Here is a 23,069-nt window from a genome sequence, read left to right on the forward strand (position 1 = left end):
AATTAGCAAATTTGTAAAAAATGTAAATCTTTGGACGGACGACAGAATCCACCGTGCATAGAATGAAGTCTATGACACGGGCGGAGACGCGTCAGTCCGCGAGCAGGCGCGAACGGCGATTTCCGCGACGGATTTTCTGTCACATTTCCTCAGTGTGCACATACCCTTCAATGGTATACCAATACGTCATATATTGAGGGAAGGGGTTAAAGCAGTGCAAGAAAGTGCGTTGTTCTATATTTTTTTTCACAGTACAGTGCATGTTATCTTCTGTTCTGAGAATTGGTATGAATGCAGCTATATCAAATATGTATTTATTTTTTTTTTAATTAAGTTTTAGCAGTTTTGCAACATAAAACCATGTTGCATGAAAAGACATAGTTTAGGGAGGACGTGGCCAAAATGGATCAAGAGCAGAGAAGGGCAGCCAAGATAAATAAGGGAAGGAGTGGATTACAGTTCCAGGAAGTGTGGGGTTATTTAGTTTGCCGCTAAAATGTATTTTTCTCCCAATCTGATTAAATTGTAAAAATATATAAATGGACAGTACGAAGATCTTTCTAGTGATCATTTTGTATTTAGGCCTGTAACCACTGCTAGGGGACATCCTTTCCGTTAGGTGGAGCTTAAGGTCACCAGCATCACATTTAACCCCTTAGCGACCCATGACGTACCTGGTACGTCATGGTGCTGCGGGGGGTGTTCAGAGCGGGGTCCCGCGGCAGTGCCTCTATAAGCCGGTGCGGGTCCCGTTGCCGCTCCGGCTAATTAAGCAATTCAATGCAGCTGTCAAACCTGACAGCTGCATTGAAGTGCTTTGTACACAGCATCCCTGGTGTCTAGAGGGATCGCATCGCGGGGGGGAGATCCATTCTTCTGCCCGTGCCGGGCCTCAGCGTCGCAATGACGCTGATCCCGGCTCGGCAATAGATTGCTGTGGCCTGCAGCAGGCCATAGCAATCTATCACCGATGTAATGGATCATTGCTGTGTATATACACAGCATTGATCTCTATGTGAGATCAGTGCTATGTATATACAAGTCCCCCAGGGGGGCTTCTAGTTAATGTAAAAAAAAAAAAATGTAAAAATGTTTTTTTATTAATAAAAAAATCCCCTCCCCTAATAAAAGTCAAAATGACCCCCCTTTTCCCATTTTATAAATTAATAAATAAACAAATAAATAAACATATTTGATATTGCCGCGTGCGTAATTAGCCGAACTATTAATTATCATATTCCTGATCTCGCACGGTAAACGGCGTCAGTGCAAAATTGCGCATTTTTGGTCGCATCAAATCCAGAAAAAATTTAATAAAAAGTGATCAAAAAGTTGTATATGCGCAATCAAGGTACCGATAGAAAGAACACATCATGGCGCAAAAAATGACACCTGACACAGCCCCATAGACCAAAGGATAAAAGCGCTATAAGCCTGGGAATGGAGCAATTTTAAGGAACATATATTTGTTAACAATGGTTTGAATTTTTTAAAAGCCATCAGATAATATAAAAGTTATACATGTTACATATCGTTGTAATCGTAACAACTTGAGGAACATGCATAACAAGTCAGTTTTACCATAGGGCGAACGGCGTAAATGCAAAACTCCCCGAAATCAAAACAAATTCGTTTTTCAATTTGACAGCGCAAATGATTTTTTTTTCCGCAGCATATGTTATGGAAAAATAATGCCTGTCATTGCAAAGTACAATTGGTTTTCGCAAAAAATAAGCGCTCATATAAGTCTCTAGGTGAAAAAATGCAAGCGCTATGGACTTTTAAACATAGAATGGAAAACGCAAAAGCGCAAAAACGAAAATTGGCTTTGACCTTAAGGGGTTAAGGATTGTTTACTGTGCCACAAATTGTTGTGATGATTAATTCCAGTTTAAGGGTACAAACACACACACCGTATACACAGCATATTTTCTGCTGCGATACGCAGCAGATACGCAACAAATTAGATCTAAATAACTGAACACAGCAGCAAATCTGCTGCGTATCTGCTGCATATACGGTGTGTGTGTTTGTACGCTAAAAGGGGCCTGTATTTGCAATGTTTTCCCTGTTATGGGGGAGTTGGCATCTGCCTCACAAGAATTTTATTCCTGTGGATCAACACAGGTTTGCGTATGCTTATAGAGCCTATTGCATGGCTTAATAATCGTGCAGCCAGGCTCTGTAACATTGATAGCGATATTTGTGCAGCCCGTTCCAACATTTGTGCAGCTGTTAGCTGATGTGTGGCTGACAGTGGATTACTTTTTGATGCATTGAAAGACAGCATCAATCGATGAACAAGCTGCTGATCACTAGCTCTAATGCACGGGAGACAACTGCCTGAACTGGCAGATAATCTCTGTGTAATAGGGCATTTAGACCTGTACGTACAGAAATTGGTCGGTGACTGGTCCACCTTTCTTTACTTACACTATCCTATTTATAAAAGACGGCTGGGTTATTGGTGAAGTTAAGCACTTTAGCCTTTTGTCTCAACCCCTTTTCCTCATTGATTATAATCTGTTGTGAGCACCCTTTTACCTGGCCCAATTAATGGAGCAGACTGGCCACACAAATGATCACTGCATAGTTCATGTGGCCGTACATTGTTATTGGCTGCACATCCCCTTTTTAGACAGAGAGATGTGCGGCTGATACAAATGATTTCACTGGCCTTACAAAAGAACGAACAAGTGTTTGCTCACTTGTTGGCTGAGCGCTAGACATTTTACCCAGGACAATTATCAGGTAAATTAGCGTCCCTAGGAACACTAATTAACCACAATCTGTCCCTGTAAGACTATGTTCACACATTGCATTTAATGTACGTAGAGTTAGTGAGTGCTATTGTGGTTTCCAATTTCACAATTTTGTGGTAAAATAGCGCTATTTGTGCTGTTATTTTTTGACCGAATTGCTGAGAAAATATTGAGATTTCATCAAGAATTGCACAATTTGCTGCAAAATAGTGCAAATAAACATGCATTAAAGGGGTTATCCAGCGCTACAAAAACATGGCCACTTTTCCCCCTAATGTTGAGTTTCAAAACCCACCCAAACTGGAGACAACAGTAGGGGGAAAGTAGCCATGTTTTTGTAGCGCTGGATAACCCCTTCAATTGCTGTGTGGGAACATAGCCCGAAAGTACCTTCACTCCTCATGTTTGGGTTGGCTAGTGTGTATTTAGGTGTAACTACAATACTAGGGGAAATCCTGGGGGTTAACTGAGCAGTGATTTTCAACCAGTGTGCCGCGGGGAAAGTTCCCCAAACTATGGTGCCCCTGTGTTTTGTTCCCCGGCAATGCGCAGTGATCAGTGGCGGATTATAATGTGGGCGGTTTTGCGGTGCGCTGCAGCGGGCCGTGATGCACGCATCCAATCAACGTGTGCGCTACGGCCCGCTGCAGCGCACCACGCTCCCGGTCTCCGCTAATTGGAGGAGCACGTCCGGGCCCTACGGGCGGCCAGTAGGTGAGGCGGACAGCAGCGGCGACCATCTCGGAGGAAGTGAGGAGGAAGGGGGGGGGGGGGGGGGGAGAGAAACCTGGGGATGGGGTAGAGAAACAGCGGAGAGAAGCAGGGGGGTGAGAAGTTTGGTGGAGAGAAGCACAGGAGAGAACCATGGGGGAGAGAAGCAGGGGGGAGAAGTATGGTGGAGAGAAGCACAGGAGAGAAGCATGGGGGAGAGAAGCAGGGGGAAGTATGGTGGAGAGAAGCACAGGAGAGAGGCATGGGGGAGAGAAGCACAGGAGAGAAGCAGGGGGAGAAGTATGGTGGAGAGAAGCAGGGGGGAGAGAAGCACAGGACAGAAGCATGGGGGAGAGAAGCACAGGAGAGAAGCAGGGGGAAGAAGTATGGGGGAGAGAAGCACAGGAGAGAAGCAGGGGGAAGTATGGTGGAGAGAGGCACAGGAGAGAAGCATGGGGGAGAGAAGCACAGGAGAGAAGCAGGGGGGAGAAGTATGGTGGCGAGAACACAGGAGAGAAGCACAGGAGAGAACCAGGGGGGAGAAGTATGGTGGAGAGAAGCACAGGAGAGAAGCAGGGGGGAGAAGTATGGTGGAGAGAAGCAGGGGGCAGAAGTATGGTGGAGAGAAGCAGGGGGGAGAAGTATGGTGGAGAGAAGCATGGGGGGGGGGGGAAAGCAGGGGGGAGAAGTATGGTGGAGAGAAGCAGGGGAGAGAAGTAGGGGGAGAAAAGTATGGTGGAGAGAAGCACAGGGGGGAGAAGAAAACAGGCCCAGGAGTGAGTATAAATACATTTAGAATCTATATTATTAACTATATGTATAATATGTACTGTTTTAGTGTCATTTTGTGCCATTTTGGTTGGTGGTGTGCCCTGGGATTTTTTAGGTATAAAAAGTGTGCCGCGGCTCAAAAAAGGTTGAAAATCACTCAACTAGAGTACTGGGGCATCATTGGTGGGAGGGGGGATTTAATACAATACCAGGGGCATCATTGGGGCTTAACAACAATACCACAGGGGAATCTTTGGGGGGTTTACTACAATTCTAGGAGTATCGAGTGCCGCCAATCCACGCTACATCACTGCTGCACACAATATAACATTGAGTGCGGTGGTCTTGTTGTGTATGGCCTTTGAATGATTTTTTAAATGTCCAAGTGGCCCTCGACATTTGATAATGGTGGGACGCTAGTGTTAATCGGCTGTCACCTGCACATCTCCTATTACACTTGAAGATGTGTGGCCAATGGCAGGTTATTTTTTGACATGTTGTTTTTATGTGAGTTGGTTTCTGGCCCTATTACACAGTGCGGTATCTGTCTGATTGGGCACATAAGTTGGTTTAGGGCCTAAATGTTTTACCTAAAATAATGTAGCTCCATTTCTACAAACTTTTTTGCAATAATGTTTTTTTAAAACTTTTTCTTAGGTGTTCAAAATCCCATAAATATTCAGAGCAAGTGGTCATTCCTCTTCAGCTTGACCGACCTCAAGTCAATTAAACAGAACAAAGAAGGCATGGGCTGGTCTTATTTTGTTTTCTGCTTGAAGGATGATGTTATCCTTCCAGCTCTCCACTTCCATCAAGGAGGAAGCGATCTTCTGCTTGAGTGCCTTGAAAAATATGTGGTGCTGTGTGAGTAAGTATCATATGTATCATATTCTGCTCTAGGTCTTTTCCTGTTCCATATGAATTGCAGAATATATAACTAATAATAGAGCAGTGCAAACTTTTCTTTTGTACTTTAAAGGTTCTCTACTTTTTATACGTCAGGGCACATCTGGATGCATTAATAAGTAAACGTACACGACACAGAGGGATAGCATCAAAAGGAATCTTTTTATGTTTTCCCTTTAGTATTAGTAAATGTTGAGACACTGAGCTAAAAATACACATTAACCAAACTATATACATTTAATTTTGAATGTCTGTGAATGCTTCTTTTGAGGAAAAACTCTCAACACAATTCTTTGTTTGCCATGCAAAATCCTTCATTAGCTTATCAAATCATGTAACTTGTATATCCCATCTGTTCCCTTTGTGCTCTTAGGGTAAGTTCACATGGAGTAATTCAGGCGGAATTCCGCAGCGGAACGTTACGCCTGTCTCAGTGTGTCATAGCCTGTCTATGGAAGAGCATGCGCTGCCGACTCTCTCCGCTCAAAGAAGTGACATGACACACTGAGACAGGCGGAATGTTCTGTCCCGGAATTCCGCCTGAATTACTCAGTGTGAACATACCCTTAAAGGGAGTGTTTGACCTAGATTTTTTTTTTTCTAATTAGAGACATACTGAAACATGGTCATGTTTCTATTTTCTAACTGTAATTTTTGTTTTTGTACATTGCTATGGAGGCTGTCATCTTACCTGAGCTGTTTTGAACAGCATTTAGTGATATGCTAAACTTGTCCCATGAGATGAATGTTACACTGCACTGAGCATACTCTGTAACCTTTTCAGGAGGTCATTTGACAGGGAGTTGTTATTGTCTCATACCAGTGCTATCTACTAGTGTTAGGTGTGCTGATGTAGTTCCTAAGAGAGCATTTTACAGCAGCCTCAAAACAGACAGAACAGAAAACTAGTGATGAGAGAATTAGTCATTGTATAATGTGGATAGTAAAATTGGAAATTTAAAAAAGAGTCACCACAAATTCTTAAGTAATATAAACTTGATTTAAACATTTGGTCTTTTCCTGATGACACATTCTCTTTAAAAACGATGGATGTGTATTGTTTATTTGTCAAGTGTATTTTGATTGGTTTCTGGCGCTATTTTATTATTATTATTATTATTATTAACCCCTTAACGACATCGGGCGTAAATTTACACCCTCGCGCCCTGGTACTTAACGCATCAGGGCGTAAATTTACGCCCAATGTTTCCCCGATCGCTGTGTGTTCGCACACAGAGATTGGGGAAGATGGCCTGCTATAAATCATAGCAGGCCATCTTAGCTTCTCGGCACAGGGGGTGGTTAACACCCCCCGTGCTTACGATCGCCGCTTTTGGCTGATCAATTCAGATCAGCCAATAGCGGCGATCGGAACCTTTCCGGGTCATCGGTGACCCGATGACCCGGAAAAAATGGCGGTCGGTGCTGTCCGAGGACGGCACCGACCGCCATTACTGTAAAAAGTAATGGTGGTCACGGTGCCACCGGCCCGATCGCCGTGAACCGGCCGGCCGTTCACGGTGATTGGGCCGGTGGCTTGGCGATCAGGGTCCACAAAAATAGTAAATACCTGCTCTGGACCCCTCAGCTAGGTAGCTGAGGTGTCCAGAGCAGGTATTTGTACATTACTCACCTGTCCCGGGGTCCTGATCGGCGTCTTCCGGGTTCGGGGCGTCCTCCGTCATTCCGTCGGGTCTTCGGCTATTTCCGGCGGTCCCCATCGGCTTTTTTCGGCTCCAGCCTCGTCTTTTTCCGGATTTTGCGCTCTGCTGCCCTCTAGCGGCTGATATGTGTAATACACTTATCAGCAGCTACAGGGATGTTCAGAATGTAGAAAAGTTTTTTTTCCCCAAATTATTTTTCCTATTTTCCGCACCCTATCGCTGCTGAGTGTTGATCAGCATCGCACGAAAGTGCGCTGCTAATCAGCAACTCCTCCTTTTTGGCGTAGGGTGTTTTTTTTCTATATTCTACTGCCAAGGTCTGCTGATAAGTGCCGCACATAAGTGCAGCATTTATCAGCAACTCCTTTGTTGGCGTAGGTTTTTTTTTTATACTTACTGTAAAAAAACACATAAAAAACACTACATTACACCACACTACATTGAATAAAGTTTGACACTACACCACTACATACCCCATATACCAATCCCCGTATAAAGATGGCCCCCAGGGTGTTTTCGGCGTCAGAGGGATACGTTATTATTGCCTCCGACACCGAAACAGCCAGTGAGGATGAATGGGGGGATCCTTCTTTCCTCCATTCATCCTCATCATCCTCATCATCCAGTGACGTGTCTGGGGGTAGCATAGCGTACGCTGCCCCCCAGACACGTCTTATCCGCCAGTACCGTCCCAATAAGAGATGTCGGTATGAAATTCTCCAAACTTTGTGAGAGTACCTCAGGGTACACTTAAAGATTTAGGGTAGGTGCACACTGCGGAATGGCGAAGGATAACCCAATAATTTATTTCTAACGAATCCATCATTTTGCAATTAAATATACTGTTAAAAAAAATAGATATATAAATAAATGTATATTTATCTATATATTTATTTTTTGACAGTATATTGAATTGCACAATGATGGATTCGTTAGAATTAAATTATTGACCAACGAAACTGAATTTATTTCCACGAAAATGTGTTTTATTCGTTAAATATTAATTAGTACAGGAAGCTCTATAAGCCGGTAATTCATATTCCCGGCAATAGAGCATTCTGTACTAATCATCACTTTACTTTAATTAAAACATCAAATGTTTCTTCTAATTATGTTATGACAATAGCATTATTAGAAGAAACATTTAGAATTATATGTGCGCTCAGCTGATTGGCTGATCGGCTCAGCGCACATATAATGAGCCGGTCCGCAGCACAGTGACTACATTGTGCTGTGGACCAGCGAAGAGGACACATCGGGACATCGGATGGTGAGTATAGAGCTCTCCCCACCCCCTCCCCGGCACTGCACCCCTCCCAGCAAGGAAGGGGGGGTCAGTTAACCCCTTCCTTGCTGGGATGGGTGCAGTCTGACATCAGTCTGGCCCCCAGGGGGTTAAGGGGGATGCAATACATCCTCCCTTAACCCCTTGGGGGTCAGACTGTAAGCAGCGATCTGTAAAGATGCTGCATACTGTAAGGAGCACAACACCGCTCACAATGATGGGTGTTGTGCTCCTGTTTGTGTGTTTTTTGTGTGTTTCTCCCTTTTTGTTTTTCAGATATCGGTATCCTGGGGATTACGTCGGATTCCATGGACTACGTCGATGACCAGCGGTTGCTCTTTGAATTTTTTTAATAAAATGGTCAATGAGGGGTGTGGGGGTGTTTTTATTTGAATAAAAAAATATTTTAAACTTGTGTCTTGTCTTTATTTCTTTACTTTATAGACTTAGTAGTGGAAGCTGTCTAAATAGACGGAATCCATTACTAAGTTGGGGCCTAGTGTTAGCCGGTATAAAATGGCTAACACTAACCCCCCATTATTACCCCAGTACCCAATACCACCAGGGGTACTGGGAAGAGCCGGGTGCCAGTGGTCCCGGAGCGTCAAAATTGGCGCTCCTGGACCGGGCGGCAGCAGGCTGGTAAGATTTAGGCTGGGGAGGGCCTAAACCAATGGCTCTTCCCACCCTGGTGTTACCAGGCTGCTGTCGTTTGGTTTTTAACCCGGCTGGTTATAAAAATAGGGGGGACCCTATGCGTTTTTTTTTTAAAATAAATAAATAATTAAAAAAAACCGCATAGGGTCCCCCCTATTTTTATAACCAGCCGGGTTAAAAACCAAACGACAGCAGCCTGGTAACACCAGGGTGGGAAGAGCCATTGTTTTAGGCCCTCCCCAGCCTAAATCTTACCAGCCTGCTGCCGCCCGGTCCAGGAGCGCCAATATTGACGCTCCGGGACCACTGGCACCCGGCTCTTCCCAGTACCCCTGGTGGCATTGGGTACTGGGTTAATAATAGGGGGTTAGTGTTAGCCATTTTATACCGGCTAACACTAGGCCCCAACTTAGTAATGGATTCCGTCTATTAGACGGCTTCCACTACTAAGTCTATAAAGTAAAGAAATAAAGACAAGACACAAGTTTAAAATATTTTTTTATTCAAATAAAAACACCCCCACACCCCTCATTGACCATTTTATTAAAAAAAACATTAAAAAAAACGCTGGTCATCGACGTAGTCCATGGAATCCGACGTAATCCACAGGATACCGATATCTGAAAAACAAAAAGGGAGAAACACACAAAAAACACACAAACAGGAGCACAACACCCATCATTGTGAGCGGTGTTGTGCTCCTTACAGTATGCAGCATCTTTACAGATCGCTGCTTACAGTCTGACCCCCAAGGGGTTAACGGAGGATGTATTGCATCCCCCTTAACCCCCTGAGGGCCAGACTGATGTCAGACTGCACCCATCCCAGCAAGGAAGGGGTTAAGTGACCCCCCTTCCTTGCTGGGAGGGGTGCAGTGCCGGGGAGGGGGTGGGGAGAGCTCTATACTCACCATCCGATGTCCCGATGTGTCCTCTTCGCTGGTCCGCAGCACAATGAAGTCACTGTGCTGCGGACCGGCTCATTATGTGCGCTCAGCCGAACAGCCAATCAGCTGAGCGCACATATAATTCTAAATGTTTCTTCTAATAATGCTATTGTGATAACATAATTAGAAGAATCATTTGATGTTTTCATTAAAGTAAAGTGATGATTAGTACAGAAAGCTCTATTGCCGGCATATGAATTAACGGCTTATAGTGCTTCCTGTACTAATTAATATTTAATTAATAAAACACATTTTCGTTGAAATAAATACAGTTTTTTTGTTCAATAATTTAATTCTAACGAATCCATCATTGTGCAATTAAATATACTGTCAAAAAATTAATATATATATAAATATACATTTATTTATATACCAAGAATACTGCAGCACAACCAAATAGTGAAAAAATCCAAAAGGTGTTTATTCCATATCAGTAGAAAAATCCATGCAACGTTTCTGTCTCTTCTCGAGACCTTTCTCAAGCATAAGTAAAGTGAGTAATACATCCATTTTATACACACGTGAAATCAAATTCAGTTGATTGTCAATCAGTACAAAAACATAGTGCAAGTAAGATCGTTCACAATGTAAGGTCCGCTAGGACAAAGTGTACAATATAATACAATGGCAGGTGCCTTAATATATATGTTTTACACAAAATCATAGTGCATAAGTGATGTTAATATTTAAAATAGTAACTAGTATGCTGGGCGGAGTCAGCCACCACTCTCCACTGCTATTGGTTCTTCAATCACGTGCCTTCAATCACGTGCCTCCGCCCAGCATACTAGTTACTATTTTAAATATATCACTTATGCACTATGATTTTGTGTAAAACATATATATTAAGGCACCTGCCATTGTATTATATTGTACACTTTGTCCTAGCGGACCTTACATTGTGAACGATCTTACTTGCACTATGTTTTTGTACTGATTGACAATCAACTGAATTTGATTTCACGTGTGTATAAAATGGATGTATTACTCACTTTACTTATGCTTGAGAAAGGTCTCGAGAAGAGACAGAAACGTTGCATGGATTTTTCTACTGATATGGAATAAACACCTTTTGGATTTTTTCACTATTTGGTTGTGCTGCAGTATTCTTGGAGTATTGATGGAGAGACGTGGATTCGGTCTCTAGCTGCTGGCACCCGTACACCGGCTTTACACAGAGTGCACTTCGGAGTGGACAATCATTTATTTATATATATATTTATTTTAACAGTATATTTAATTGCAAAATGATGGAATAGTTTACATTTAATTATTGAACAATAAAAGGGACTTTATTAGACAGAAAATGTGTTTTATTAATTCAATATATTAACCATGAGAGACATCGGCTATAGTGCAGAGGATCGCAAACCCCGGTAATAGCAATTCATGTAAACTGTGTTCCCTGCTTTCCCAGATGCATCCAGAGGTGTCTCCATCACTTTCTTAACATTTTATTTCTTATTTTTAGTTGAACCAGATTTCCAAGTAAATGACCGTATGTTTTGATCCGCATGTCTATTTTTTCCCACGGCCGGAGTTTCACCCGCACATTTACAGCCGCATAAAAAAAACAGCCGCACAGTTACAGCGTGTGAACCCAGCCTAAGTCTATGTTCACACTACGTATATTTGAGGCTGTATGTTTGAGGCTGTATAGCAACCAAACCAAGGAGTGGATTGAAAACACAGAAAGGCTCTGTTCACATAATGTTGTAATTGAGTGGATGTCCGCCATTTAATGGCAAATATTTGCTGTTATCTTAAAACAACGGCTGTTATATTGAAATAATGGAAGTTATTTACCGTTATATGACGGCCATCCACTCAATTTCAACATTATGTGAACAGAGCCTTTCTGTGTTTTCAATCCACTCCTGGTTTTGGTTGCTATGAGGACCTGACAAGAGGACCAAATACAGCCTCAAATATACATAGTGTGAACCCAGCCTGAGGGTACAAACCCACCTGACGTATTTGCTGCGTGAATCAGTCTTAAAAATAAGCAGGCAAAACGCAGGTTGGCTTTATACAATTGTTCTGCGTTAAAATACGCAATTGCGTATTTTTGAAGCGTGAAGCTTGTTGTTAGCAAAGCATCAGTTGTTAACAACCTGTGCGAAAAACGCATGTAGCTTCACGCTTCAAAAATACGCAATTGCGTATTTTAACGCAGAACAATTGTATAAAGCCAACCTGCGTTTGGCCTGCTTATTTTTAAGACTGATTCACGCAGCAAATACGTCAAGTGGGTTTGTACCCTAAACCTGAACAGGTCCCTAAAAATATCTGATTTTGAAATTTTACTGAAAATTTGGAAATTTGCTGCTAATGTTTTAAGCTTTCTATTGTCTAAAAAAATGAAAGATCATTTAATAAATGCCGCCAACATAAAGTAGACATGTTGCTAATGCTATTTAATATATAATTTATTTGGTATAACCACTTTCTGTATAAGCAAAAAAGTTTCAAAGTTGGAAAAATGCATTTTTTCACGTTATTTGGTTTTTTTTCATAAAGATTCGTTATGAGTATCGACTCCATTTTTCCAGAAATGTAAAGAACAATATGTCACGAGAAAACAATCTCAGAATCAGCCGGATAGGTAAAAGCATCCCGAAGTTATTAATGAATAGAGTGACACTGGTCATATTCATAAAATTTGTCTCTGTCATTAAGGCCATTTCAGGCTCTGTCCTTAAGGGGTTAATAATAATACTAATAATTAATTTTTTGATGGGAGGGGATTAACTAAAAAAATAGCTGTACACCTCTTAATAAATCAGCAAAAAGGAATTCCCCCTACGATCCTCATTTGCTCACCAATTGACAGACCCTGTCCTAATTTTGGTGACACATCCCTTTGTAAAATCGCCAAACCTATCGGAATATTTGTCCCATCTGTGTCCCTTGTGATATTTTTCAGACTTGTTTGTTTAAATATGTTACGGTTTGATAAGTTACTGTAGTCGACATACCCCTAAAATAAGCATTTTGCTATGACTGTAGTTCTTTGGGGTTTTTTAGTGACTGGAATGGTAATTACAGTTAAACAGTTACAGTATAGTGGAGATCATAAATGCTGTGATATTGAAAGAACATTGTCGCCCTCTTGTGGCGTATATATAGATATATTCTGCTGTGTTACAATCTCTAATTATTATTGCTGATTATTACTAGTGTGTGCCCCCTGCTGGTTTCTTCATGCTCAGTTCATGTTGCTTGATTTTTCTTTGGCACCTTGTCTCTGCGGCTTGTTGTGTTCTCTGAATTCTCAGATGTGTAAAATTCCTTTTATGTTTTGGATCTTACTTATTTAGATAAGTAAGGTTTAGATAAGGCTCTTAAAAATTTAGATTCTGTTGAAATCAGGATCAAAGTGTTGTTGTGAATGAAATAATTTTGACAGTATCAAGCAGCTCGTGTCCTTACAAAGTACAGACACCACAGACAACTGCAGTCTTTCTAGAACAACCACAGTGTGACGTATACCATTATTCTTTCTTGATTTAGCTGCTCTGTGGAATTCTTGATTTATTAAGCAGAGAGAATTCAAATGATCTTCTTCTTCCCAAATGTGCCGGGTCTCTTGGTAGTAGATGAAACATAGTTTGCTTGCAAGTGCTCATTTTATAAGCATTAATGCTATGCAAAACCACAGACCTCTGCAGACAGTACTTATTAATCTCACTGGAAGGTTCTATAAGTAAAGTTTTTGCCTATAAAAGTTTTCTTGTAAATCACAGAAAAGAGAACATATGATAGATTGCTTGGATCCTCATCATCAAGGCATTGATTCCCCCATATCCTTTACCAGTGCTGAGGTGAAGATGAGCAAGCACTGTGTTATCCGCACCTCTATGCAGGAGTTATGCAGAGCAGGGTGTATGGTGTGTTGGGTGTTTAAAGATCAGTGGTAGTGCCCCTTGTTGGTAGGTGATGGGTATTGTTCATGGGAAACAACTTTATGCAGTGGAGTGCAAGATGAGCCTTCTAGTACTAATGCATAAAAAAAAACTTACTACTAAAAAAAGAAAAGTCATCACATTCAAACAAAGGTAAATAAATCTACAGATTATAGTAATACCAAAAAGTCCAAAAGAAGTGAATAAGTGAATTCTAACTTGTACACTGTAAATCACTATAGAACTGTCCATGTGTAACACTAATACATGTTTAATGAATACACACACACACACACATATATATATAAATTATACTTATAATCCCACCTGGACATAGAATAACTCAATGTACAAAAACTCCTCAAAACGTACTAGTCCAGATAAACCTTAAAACATCAACACCTCTACGCAAATTTATATACTGAAAAAACACTGAGGCTAGTTCCCATAAAAACCATATACTTTATTCATAAAATTATACACAAACACTAAAAAACAACAAAGAAACAGACCAGGGTGAAAAGTGGCAGTGTGCAGAAATGGCATGTATTACAAAAGATGACATGTACAAAAAAATAATTTATGTGGAGATAAATTCATAAATCTCACAGTATTGTGTATGGCTAGCTACCTATCTCACTGTAACCCATACAAGGAGTATTCGTACCGGTCTCCCAATACACATACAAAATCTCAAGTGAACATCATTAAAACTCACCCATTGTGATGTAAACCAATGCCACCACCACCAGATCCCCCTAACGCACGTTTTCGCGTCTATCGCTTCCTCAGGAGGGCGTGATTATATATATATATATATATATATATATATATATATACAAGAGGTACCTCTGTTCTCAACCACAATCTGTTCTGGCAGGCTGGTTGGGAACCAAGCAGTTTTTCCCTTAAGTAGCAATGTAAAGTTTTTCATTGGTTTCCGTATCCTACTACTGTACCTTTTTGTTTCATTGACAAATGTACAATTTAAGGCTGGGTTCACACTATGTATATTTGAGTCTGTATTTAGTCCTCATGTCAGGTCCTCATAGCAACCAAAACCAGGAGTGGATTGAAAACACAGAAAGGATCTGTTCACACAATGTTAAAATTGAGTGGATGGCCGCCATATAACAGTAAATAACGGCCATTATTTCAATACCACAGCCGTTGTTTTAAAATAACAGCAAATATTTGCCATTAAATGGCGGCCATCCACTCAATTACAACATTATGTGAACAGAGCCTTTCTGTGTTTTCAATCCACTCCTGGTTTTGGTTGCTATACAGCCTCACAAATACAGCCTCAAATATACATAGTGTGAACCCAGCCTAATAATCGATACAGTACAGTACTATACATGTAAAACAGAATAATACACACATGTAGGGAGATTTATCAAACATGGTGTAAAGTGAAACTGGCTCAGTTGCCCCTAACAACCAATCAGATTCCACCTTTTATTTTCCAAAGATTCTGTGAGGAGTGAAAGGTGGAATCTGATTTGTTGCTAGGGACGACTGAGCCAGTTTCACTTTACACCATGTTTGATAAATCTCCCCATGGACTCTCACAACTCAGTCTGTATAGTACAGACTCCGCCAGCAGGAGGAGCCAGGCAGTACAGACCGTACAGTAGAGGGGAGGACTGGAGGGGAAGGCTCAAGCAGGTGGCAAACAACAGGGAAACCAACGCAGCTCAGCCACACAGTGGTGCCAACAGCACAGGGCGGTAGTCCGAAACCCCTCTCCCTCTGCACCGTGTTAAATGTGTCTTACTCATTAATAAAAAAAAAAAAAACGAAACCACTACCCCTAAAATTTACAGTGACATGTGTGCTGTGGGAACATAACAGCAGGTTAGAGCCTTCTTTTAGTTTACCTTTAAGCCTATTATTTTTATTAAAACATATTTTTTTTTTACAGTCTTCCTTTATAAAGTACCTTTGGAGGTCCCTGGCCTTCATCCATGTTGTTTTTTTTTAGAGATATTTTGAAAGCTCTTTGCAGTAGAAAGTTGTGTGGTGGCGACTTGGTCTTTGCATGGAAATCTTATGTTTGATTTCCTCTCACCTCATAATGCTGCCCCATCCTGTTGTATTGAAAATGAAGAGATAAAACTTATTAAAGATCCTATCTCACACTTTAATAACACTCAAGGTAGTCCCAGTACAAGTGAAATAAGAAAATTCATTTCTTGCCCCTAGCAGAACAATTGCTGATTATATCAGTGTGATTGCATTTAGTTCAGGAGAGTAATATGTGACTGTTTGAATAGAGCTGCGCACCAGAATAAACATATTGTTTTATGCAGGCAGTCTGCTGAGGCATCCTCTGCCTTTGTTATCTTTCATGTCTTTGCTTTTCTGGGGCCAATAATATTATTAATGTTCTTTTTTTGTTTTGCTTTGTTTTGTTTTTTTTTTATCCTCCCAAAGCTGTGATGTGCATTGTAGATTGTACAGAGGACACGAAAACTTGATCACTTAGACCTTGTAGTCCTGGCATCTGCTATTTTATTATGTTTTTAGACCTATCATATGGAAAGTAAGAGTGAAACATTGGTTTTTAAGCTAATTGTTTAAAGTCTTACAGACAATGTAATATTTTCTAGTATTAAAATAAGTGTTGACTGTTTATAGCTTAGTTTTCACTTTCTGTAAATGAGAGATGTGCCAGCATTAATATAAATGTTTTTTATGGCTTGTTTGTGGTAGGAATGATGAAGTACTCTCTAATCCTCGTGTATCTCATTGGTGTCTTAAAACTGTTTCTTATCACTCATAATAAATATGCGTTTAAATGGGAATTTGTTTTTCAATATAATAACAATGTAACTGCTCTGGCATTACATCACAGGTTTCACGGGTCATGGTGCAGGTATTGATTCATTAAAGGTAAAGAATGTTACATGTATTATCGAATTAGATTCTGCTAGAATAATATATGTGTGTATGTCAGGGAACACTATTCTATATGTTGTAGTCTGTTGGAGCTTGAGCACTCTATATTACATACGATCAGTGGGAGAAGGTCTTTCTTTGCCTGTTAAATCCCCAGAACATACGAAGCTAGGCTTTCACCCAAGAAATTGTATTGAGATACATGAACTAAACACTATAGGGTAGATTTATCAAAGGGTGTAAAATATAGACAGGTGTAAATTCCCTACAGCAACCAATCACAGCTCAGCTTTCAGCTCTGGTTACATAAAAGAGGAGCTGTGATTGGTTACTATGGGCAGTTTACCCCAGTGTATATTTTACACTTCTCTTCTCATCCATTGTCTTTGAGAGTGTTTGTTTTCCTTTCTTTGTTCGCGTTTAGTACCTATGTTTTAGTCACTTTGCACATTATTAGTACAAGCTTTAGTTTAACGGAGTGTATGATTATTGTGAAATACAGACTTGTATACTTACCTTTGTTATATGTACCTCTATAAACTTGTGTTTTATAAATCAATACTTGTAATGTGACAAGCCATATGGACAATCGACACTTTGTGCATGTTTGTTTAAAAAAATTTTATTTGTTGAAAATCTTCAATAAACCAAAAGGTTTCATTTACTTTAAAGGGGCACTACCTTGTAAGAAAACTTTTAATACATAGCCACAGTTTTAAAGAAAATCATACAGTTTCTGTTTTCACCTCTTCACGCTCCCCCAGTGTCCTCCTGTGTTGTTGTCTTTGAGTCCCCCGCTAACTGCAGCCACCGAAATGGAGTAATCTCAGCAGTGGCAGCCCGCTCAGCCAGTCACTGACTGTGATGAGACCGCCATGCAGACACTGATTAGCTGAGCAGGCTGTTACTGCTGAGACAAGTCTGTCTTGCATGTGACTGCAGACCTGGAACCCGGGTACACTGCAGAAAGACATTGGGGCAGTGTGGCGAGGAGAAGAATAGGCTGTTTATTATTTTCTAGATAACTGCAGCTATATATCAAACATTTTCTCATGTCGGATAACCACTTTAATAACCTGAATGTAGTCAGCAAATAACCACATTTGGGCAACTTCACACACACATACATTTATTTAGCTGGACTTTGTAGCAAATCAGACTCACAATATTTTGTTCAGCTAAATCAACATATGCATGGGGGACGTAACCCAAAGATAATCACTTAAAGCCATAGATCTACCACAATATACCGCTGTGTATGTCTGTGTATGTCTTGCATATTGTTTTTATTTTAAAGGACAAGTCTGGCGAAAATCTTTTATTATATTGCCCCCCCCCCCCCCCCCAAAAAAAAAAATATATATATACAATTCACCAATATACACTTATTAAAGTCTACGGAAAATGCCTATAAAGTGCTTTTTTCCCTGCACTTACTATTGCATCAAGGCTTCACTTCCTGGATAACATGGTGATGTCACGACCCGACTCCCAGAGCTGTGCGGGCTGGGGCTGCTGAAGAGGATGATGGCAGGGGGATGCTCAGTGTCCCTCCAGTGCCCAGTGTCCCTCCAGTGCCCTGTGTCCCTCAGTGTCCCTCTGCCATTATCCTCTCCAGCAGCCACAGCCCGCACAGCTCTGGTAGTCGGTTCGTGACATCACCATTTTATTCAGGAAGTGAAGCCTTGATGCAGTAGTAAGTGCAGGGAAAAAAGCACTTTATAACCATTTCCCGTAATACGTGTATATTGGTGATTTGTATAACTTTTGGGGGACAATTCAATACTTTAATAAAAATTTTGCTGAACTTCTCCTTTAATGTGATGTTAACGTATTCCTGGAACGCACTGTGGTGAGACTCGACTTGCAGTTTTGCTGACAGAAATCTGCAGGGATATTTGCAAATCCTGAAAGTTTTATTGCATTTACTGCTTATTATCTGTGTAATTCTTTTTCTTTTTTTCTTTTCAAAATATACTGTGTTATTTTATCACTAATGTGTCACATTTATAGACTTCACTCCTCTTCCTTCCCCTAAGTCTAAATGCCTACTTTGTGAAGTGTATATTTAACTTTTTCTTATGTTCCTATTATGATACTTAGTAAGTTTTTTTAGATATATATTTATATATTAGGTAGGACAAAAGGGTACCCCCCCCATTCTTCTATTCAGCCATTCTCTACCACTCCATCAACCCAAGTAATCCTAAAGGCATTGCATGAACTTAAAGTGACACCGTCACCCCCTTAGTGCATTCTGACATCTCTACACAGGTGTAAAGGGTAAATTTTGTGTTTTTCATATCTTATTTCATATCATACGTCATGGTGCTTGTTCAAGTAAAAAGTGTCCTTTTATCAACTGCAGATTGTATTAAGTGGGCGTGGCCTCGCGGCACTAGCGCCACATAACCCCGCCCACAACGGCACGGTTGGCCCCGCCCCATTGACGCCCATTGGTTGTCCAACGTAAAGGGGGTGGAGTCTAGACCTTTCGGCCAGCCTGTTCCAATGGCCGGCGAGGGGGCGGGGCCAATTGTGCCGTTGTGGGCGGGGTTATGTGGCGCTAGTGCCGCGAGGCCACGCCCACTTAATACAATCTGCAGATGATAAAAGGACACTTTTTACTTGAACAAGCACCATGACATATGATATGAAATAAGGTATGAAAAACACTAAATTTACCCTTTACACCTGTGTAGAGATGTCAAAATGAACAAAGGGGGTGACAGTGTCACTTTAAGGACTAGGCTATGAAGTGGCTATTATATTTGTGTAAAAGCTTCAGCAGCTTTGATCATCGCAGCCATTTGTGATTGTTTTTTATCTTGTAAAAATATTCGTTTTTTTATTTTATATCATCTGATTATGTGATTTTTCTTTTTTTTTTTTCTTTTTAGTGTCCATGGTGCCTTTAAAGAGTCCTTGACAGCTCATCTGATATGTCTATTTGTTACATATTTGAATTTTCTAAGATAACTCTGTCAGTTCTTATCTTAAAGGACAAGTCCGGCGAAAATTATTTTTTTATATGTTATTACTTATGGAAAGTTATACAATTTTCTAATGTACATTAATTATGGGAAATGCTCATATAGGGCTATTTCCCTTAATTTTGTGTATCAGGAAGTGTTAGAATTATCTCTGAAGCAGTGACGTCACGACCAACGGTGTAATTCCTATGGAGTGTCCAGCAGGGGGCGCTCTATATATAGAAGTCAATGAGTACCATTGACTTCTATATATAGTGCGCCCCTGCTGGACACTCCATAGGAATTACAGTGTATGTAATGTAATGTAATGCACTGTACTGTTGTGACTTTATGAATACATTTATGGAATACTTTGGGGAGCAAGTGTCCTTGCTCCCCAAAGTATCCCATAAATGTATTCAATGAATAGATTTGCAGGGCACCGGACAAGGAGGGAGAGGAGTGCCATCTACCTCCCCCCTCCCTGCTCGGTGCTGGGAACATATACAAAGTACTACTCCCCCATTATCTGCAGATAATGAGGGAGTAGTACCTGTGCTATCCCTATCGCCGCCGTTCACACAGGGGCTGCTATTCATGCCCCCCGCCGCTCCCCCTCCTCCTCCCGGCATCAAACTTACGATCGCGCCGCTGATTCCTCGCCGCCCGCGCCGCTCCTAACTACCCGCCCGCCCCGTTCCTGGCCGCCGCTCTCTGCTCATGCCGGCCGCGTCAGCCCGCCCCCACCCCGGCAGGGGACACCAGGAAGTGCCGTGCTCCCGGCCGGGGTGGGGGCGGGCCGACGCGGCCGGCATGAGCAGAGAGCGGCGGCCAGGAACAGAGCAGCGGCCAGGAACGGGGCGGGCGGGCGAGCGAGCGGGCGGGTAGTTAGGAGCGGCGCGGGCGGCGGGGAATCAGCGGCGCGATGAATAGCAGCCCCTGTGTGAGCGGCGGCGGCGCGGGCGGTGATAGGGATAGCACAGGTACTACTCCCCCATTATCTGTAGATAATGGGGGAGTAGTGCTTTGTATATGTTCCCAGCACCGAGCAGGGAGGGGGGAGGTAGATGGCACCTCTCTCCCTCCCTGCTCAGTGCCCTGCAAATGTATTCATTGAATACATTTATGGGATACTTTGGGGAGCAAGGACACTTGCTCCCCAAAGTATTCCATAAATGTATTCATAAAGTCACAACAGTACAGTGCATTACATTACATTACATACACTGTAATTCCTATGGAGTGTCCAGCAGGGGCGCACTATATATAGAAGTCAATGGTACTCATTGACTTCTATATAGAGAGCGCCCCCTGCTGGACACTCCATAGGAATTACACCGTTGGTCGTGACGTCACTGCTTCAGAGATAATTCTAACACTTCCTGATACACTAAATTAAGGGAAATAGCAGTATATGAGCATTTCCCATAATTAATGTACATTAGAAAATTGTATAACTTTCCATAAGTAATAACATATAAAAAAATAATTTTCGCCGGACTTCTCCTTTAATTAATTCATTCAACAACTGAGTATTATGAGCTGGGGGCATGTTCCAATGCTGTCTATCCATGTCCAGTCCCTGCCGATGTTGGGTGTACACCACCTTGACAAGGGGAATTTTAGCATCTAGCTGTCCATTAAGTCCAAATTTCAGCAGGAGTAAGTTATCAGAAAATATTTCAGAATTATTGTTGGATGAAGAATACAGATATAACTGAAAAAAATAAGATATATGCAGAGCTCACAGTTCCATATTTAGTCACACATTATCAACTTCAGATATTATTCACTAATCACTGCTCTGCCTGATTGATGGTTGTAGAGCTGTTAAGGAAAGTATTTTCTTGATTTGTCCCTACTGACACCAGTCACTATTAGATCTAAAACTTAGATTTGTAAAGGTTCTTTTACACAGGCTAATTATGTGTGAAAGTGACAGCAATCTCTATTGTCAGATGATTGCATCTTTCGGGCAGGCTTAAAAATTTATCCTTATTGTCCACCATGTTCGGTCCAATGAAAGGAACATAATCCACATGTTAATTAAGCACTCAGGATTTTTTTTTTGAATAGTGAAGCCTAGACTACTATTGCATAATAATTTAAATGCTTTTGTGCATACCTTTTGTATACGCATTTTAGCTGACGTGGGATGCATAGGTTTTTAGCCATCCCAATTGCTAATTTCCCATTGATGATGTTTCCTAGAATTGTCTACTTTATCCATGATTCCTTTGACTTTTCAGGAAGAGGAGTTGAGTCTGAGTGCAGTAACTGATCAAGTTGTCTACCTTGTCTTGACATGTCAGTTTTCTGCGGTTGCTATTCAATGAATAGCGGCAGCAGCAAACCTGTCAGTACACACATTGGAGCCGCACACTCTATTGACTGCAGTGGCAAATTTGGATGCGGGCACGCACGGATGCGCTCGCATCAGAATTCAACCAGGGCTGTGGAGTCGGAGTCAGAGCTAGTTTTGGCTGGAGTCAGAGCTAGTTTTGGCTGGAGTCGGAGTTAGAGTCGGAAAAAAATGTACCGACTCCAGCTTTAAAAAAATCTTTAAAAAAATTAGAATTGAGTTTTGATATAAATGTTATAAGTTTTGCTCATCAGTATATTTTATGAGCAACATTCTAATAGGACACTGGTCAGGGTAAAGTTGTCAGTCACTATTTGGCAGTTTGTTTCTGAGCTGGAAGAGTCCATTGTGTGGGGGGGAGATCTGTGCTGGTTTCTTCCTGGATGCTGGATGACTGTATATGAGCAGCAGTGTAATATGAAGATATCCTGTGTAATATAGAGGAGGAGGAGAAGACATAGGTAGTGTAGCAGTAACCTCCGTCCTCAGTGTGGTGTTTTCTCTCTGGGAGAAGATTGTGTGTTTTTCTTCGGTGTCCTATGGCTGCAGCAGGCTGTGTGTGTGTTATGGCTGCAGCAGGCTGTGTGTGTGTGTGTGTGTGTGTGCGCTCTATGGCTGCAGCAGGCTGTGTGTGTGTGCTGTTGCATGCCCCCACAGTGACCCTCAACATCACTATGTGTGAACCCTCTATATCACTATGGCTGACCCCTCTGTATCACAGGGATCTGGCATTGTTAGCAGTGTTTCTTTGTGTATGGTGAATATTTAGTTAGAAACATAGAAGACTGTCAGCAGGAAAAGACCACCTGCTCCATCTAGTCTAGTTGTGAGTAGTTCAGGACATGGAGGCTGGAGACTGGCTGCATCCACTGCACATACAGGAGAATCTGCTTTATATACAGTATTCCTTTATTCAATCAGAAGTTGCCCCAGGATCATGTAGGACATTAGGGAGAAGCTGCTTAGCCAGTGTGATAAACAACTCCCCTGGTATATAACTGGCCATTTATGAAGGAGCAGGAGTCGGGAGTCTGAGTGGGTCCTGATAAAATTCAGGAGTCTGAGTGGGTCCTGATAAAATTCAGGAGCCTGAGTGGGTCCTGATAAAATTCAGGAGTCTGAGTCGGAGCTGCGGCTTACCGACTCCACAGCCCTGAATTCAACTGCAGTGAAGATCATTCGGCCGGTACTGCTGTACCGACCAGGATCATCTTCTCTAACGCC

The 23,069-nt window shown here is 41.6% G+C and overlaps 1 protein-coding gene across 1 annotated transcript in view; it reads left to right on the forward strand.

Moving 5' to 3' along the window:
• TBC1D15 (TBC1 domain family member 15) overlaps nt 1–23,069 on the forward strand; it is a 92,178-nt gene that overhangs the window by 13,587 nt on the left and 55,522 nt on the right. Inside the window, exon 5 of the mRNA XM_069975279.1 lies at nt 4,902–5,112. Coding sequence (XP_069831380.1) covers nt 4,902–5,112 — 211 coding nt within the window. The remainder of the gene's footprint in view (nt 1–4,901; nt 5,113–23,069) is intronic.

The sequence above is a fragment of the Dendropsophus ebraccatus genome, chromosome 1 (genome assembly GCF_027789765.1).
Source record: "Dendropsophus ebraccatus isolate aDenEbr1 chromosome 1, aDenEbr1.pat, whole genome shotgun sequence".
Classification (NCBI taxonomy): Eukaryota; Metazoa; Chordata; class Amphibia; order Anura; family Hylidae; genus Dendropsophus; species Dendropsophus ebraccatus.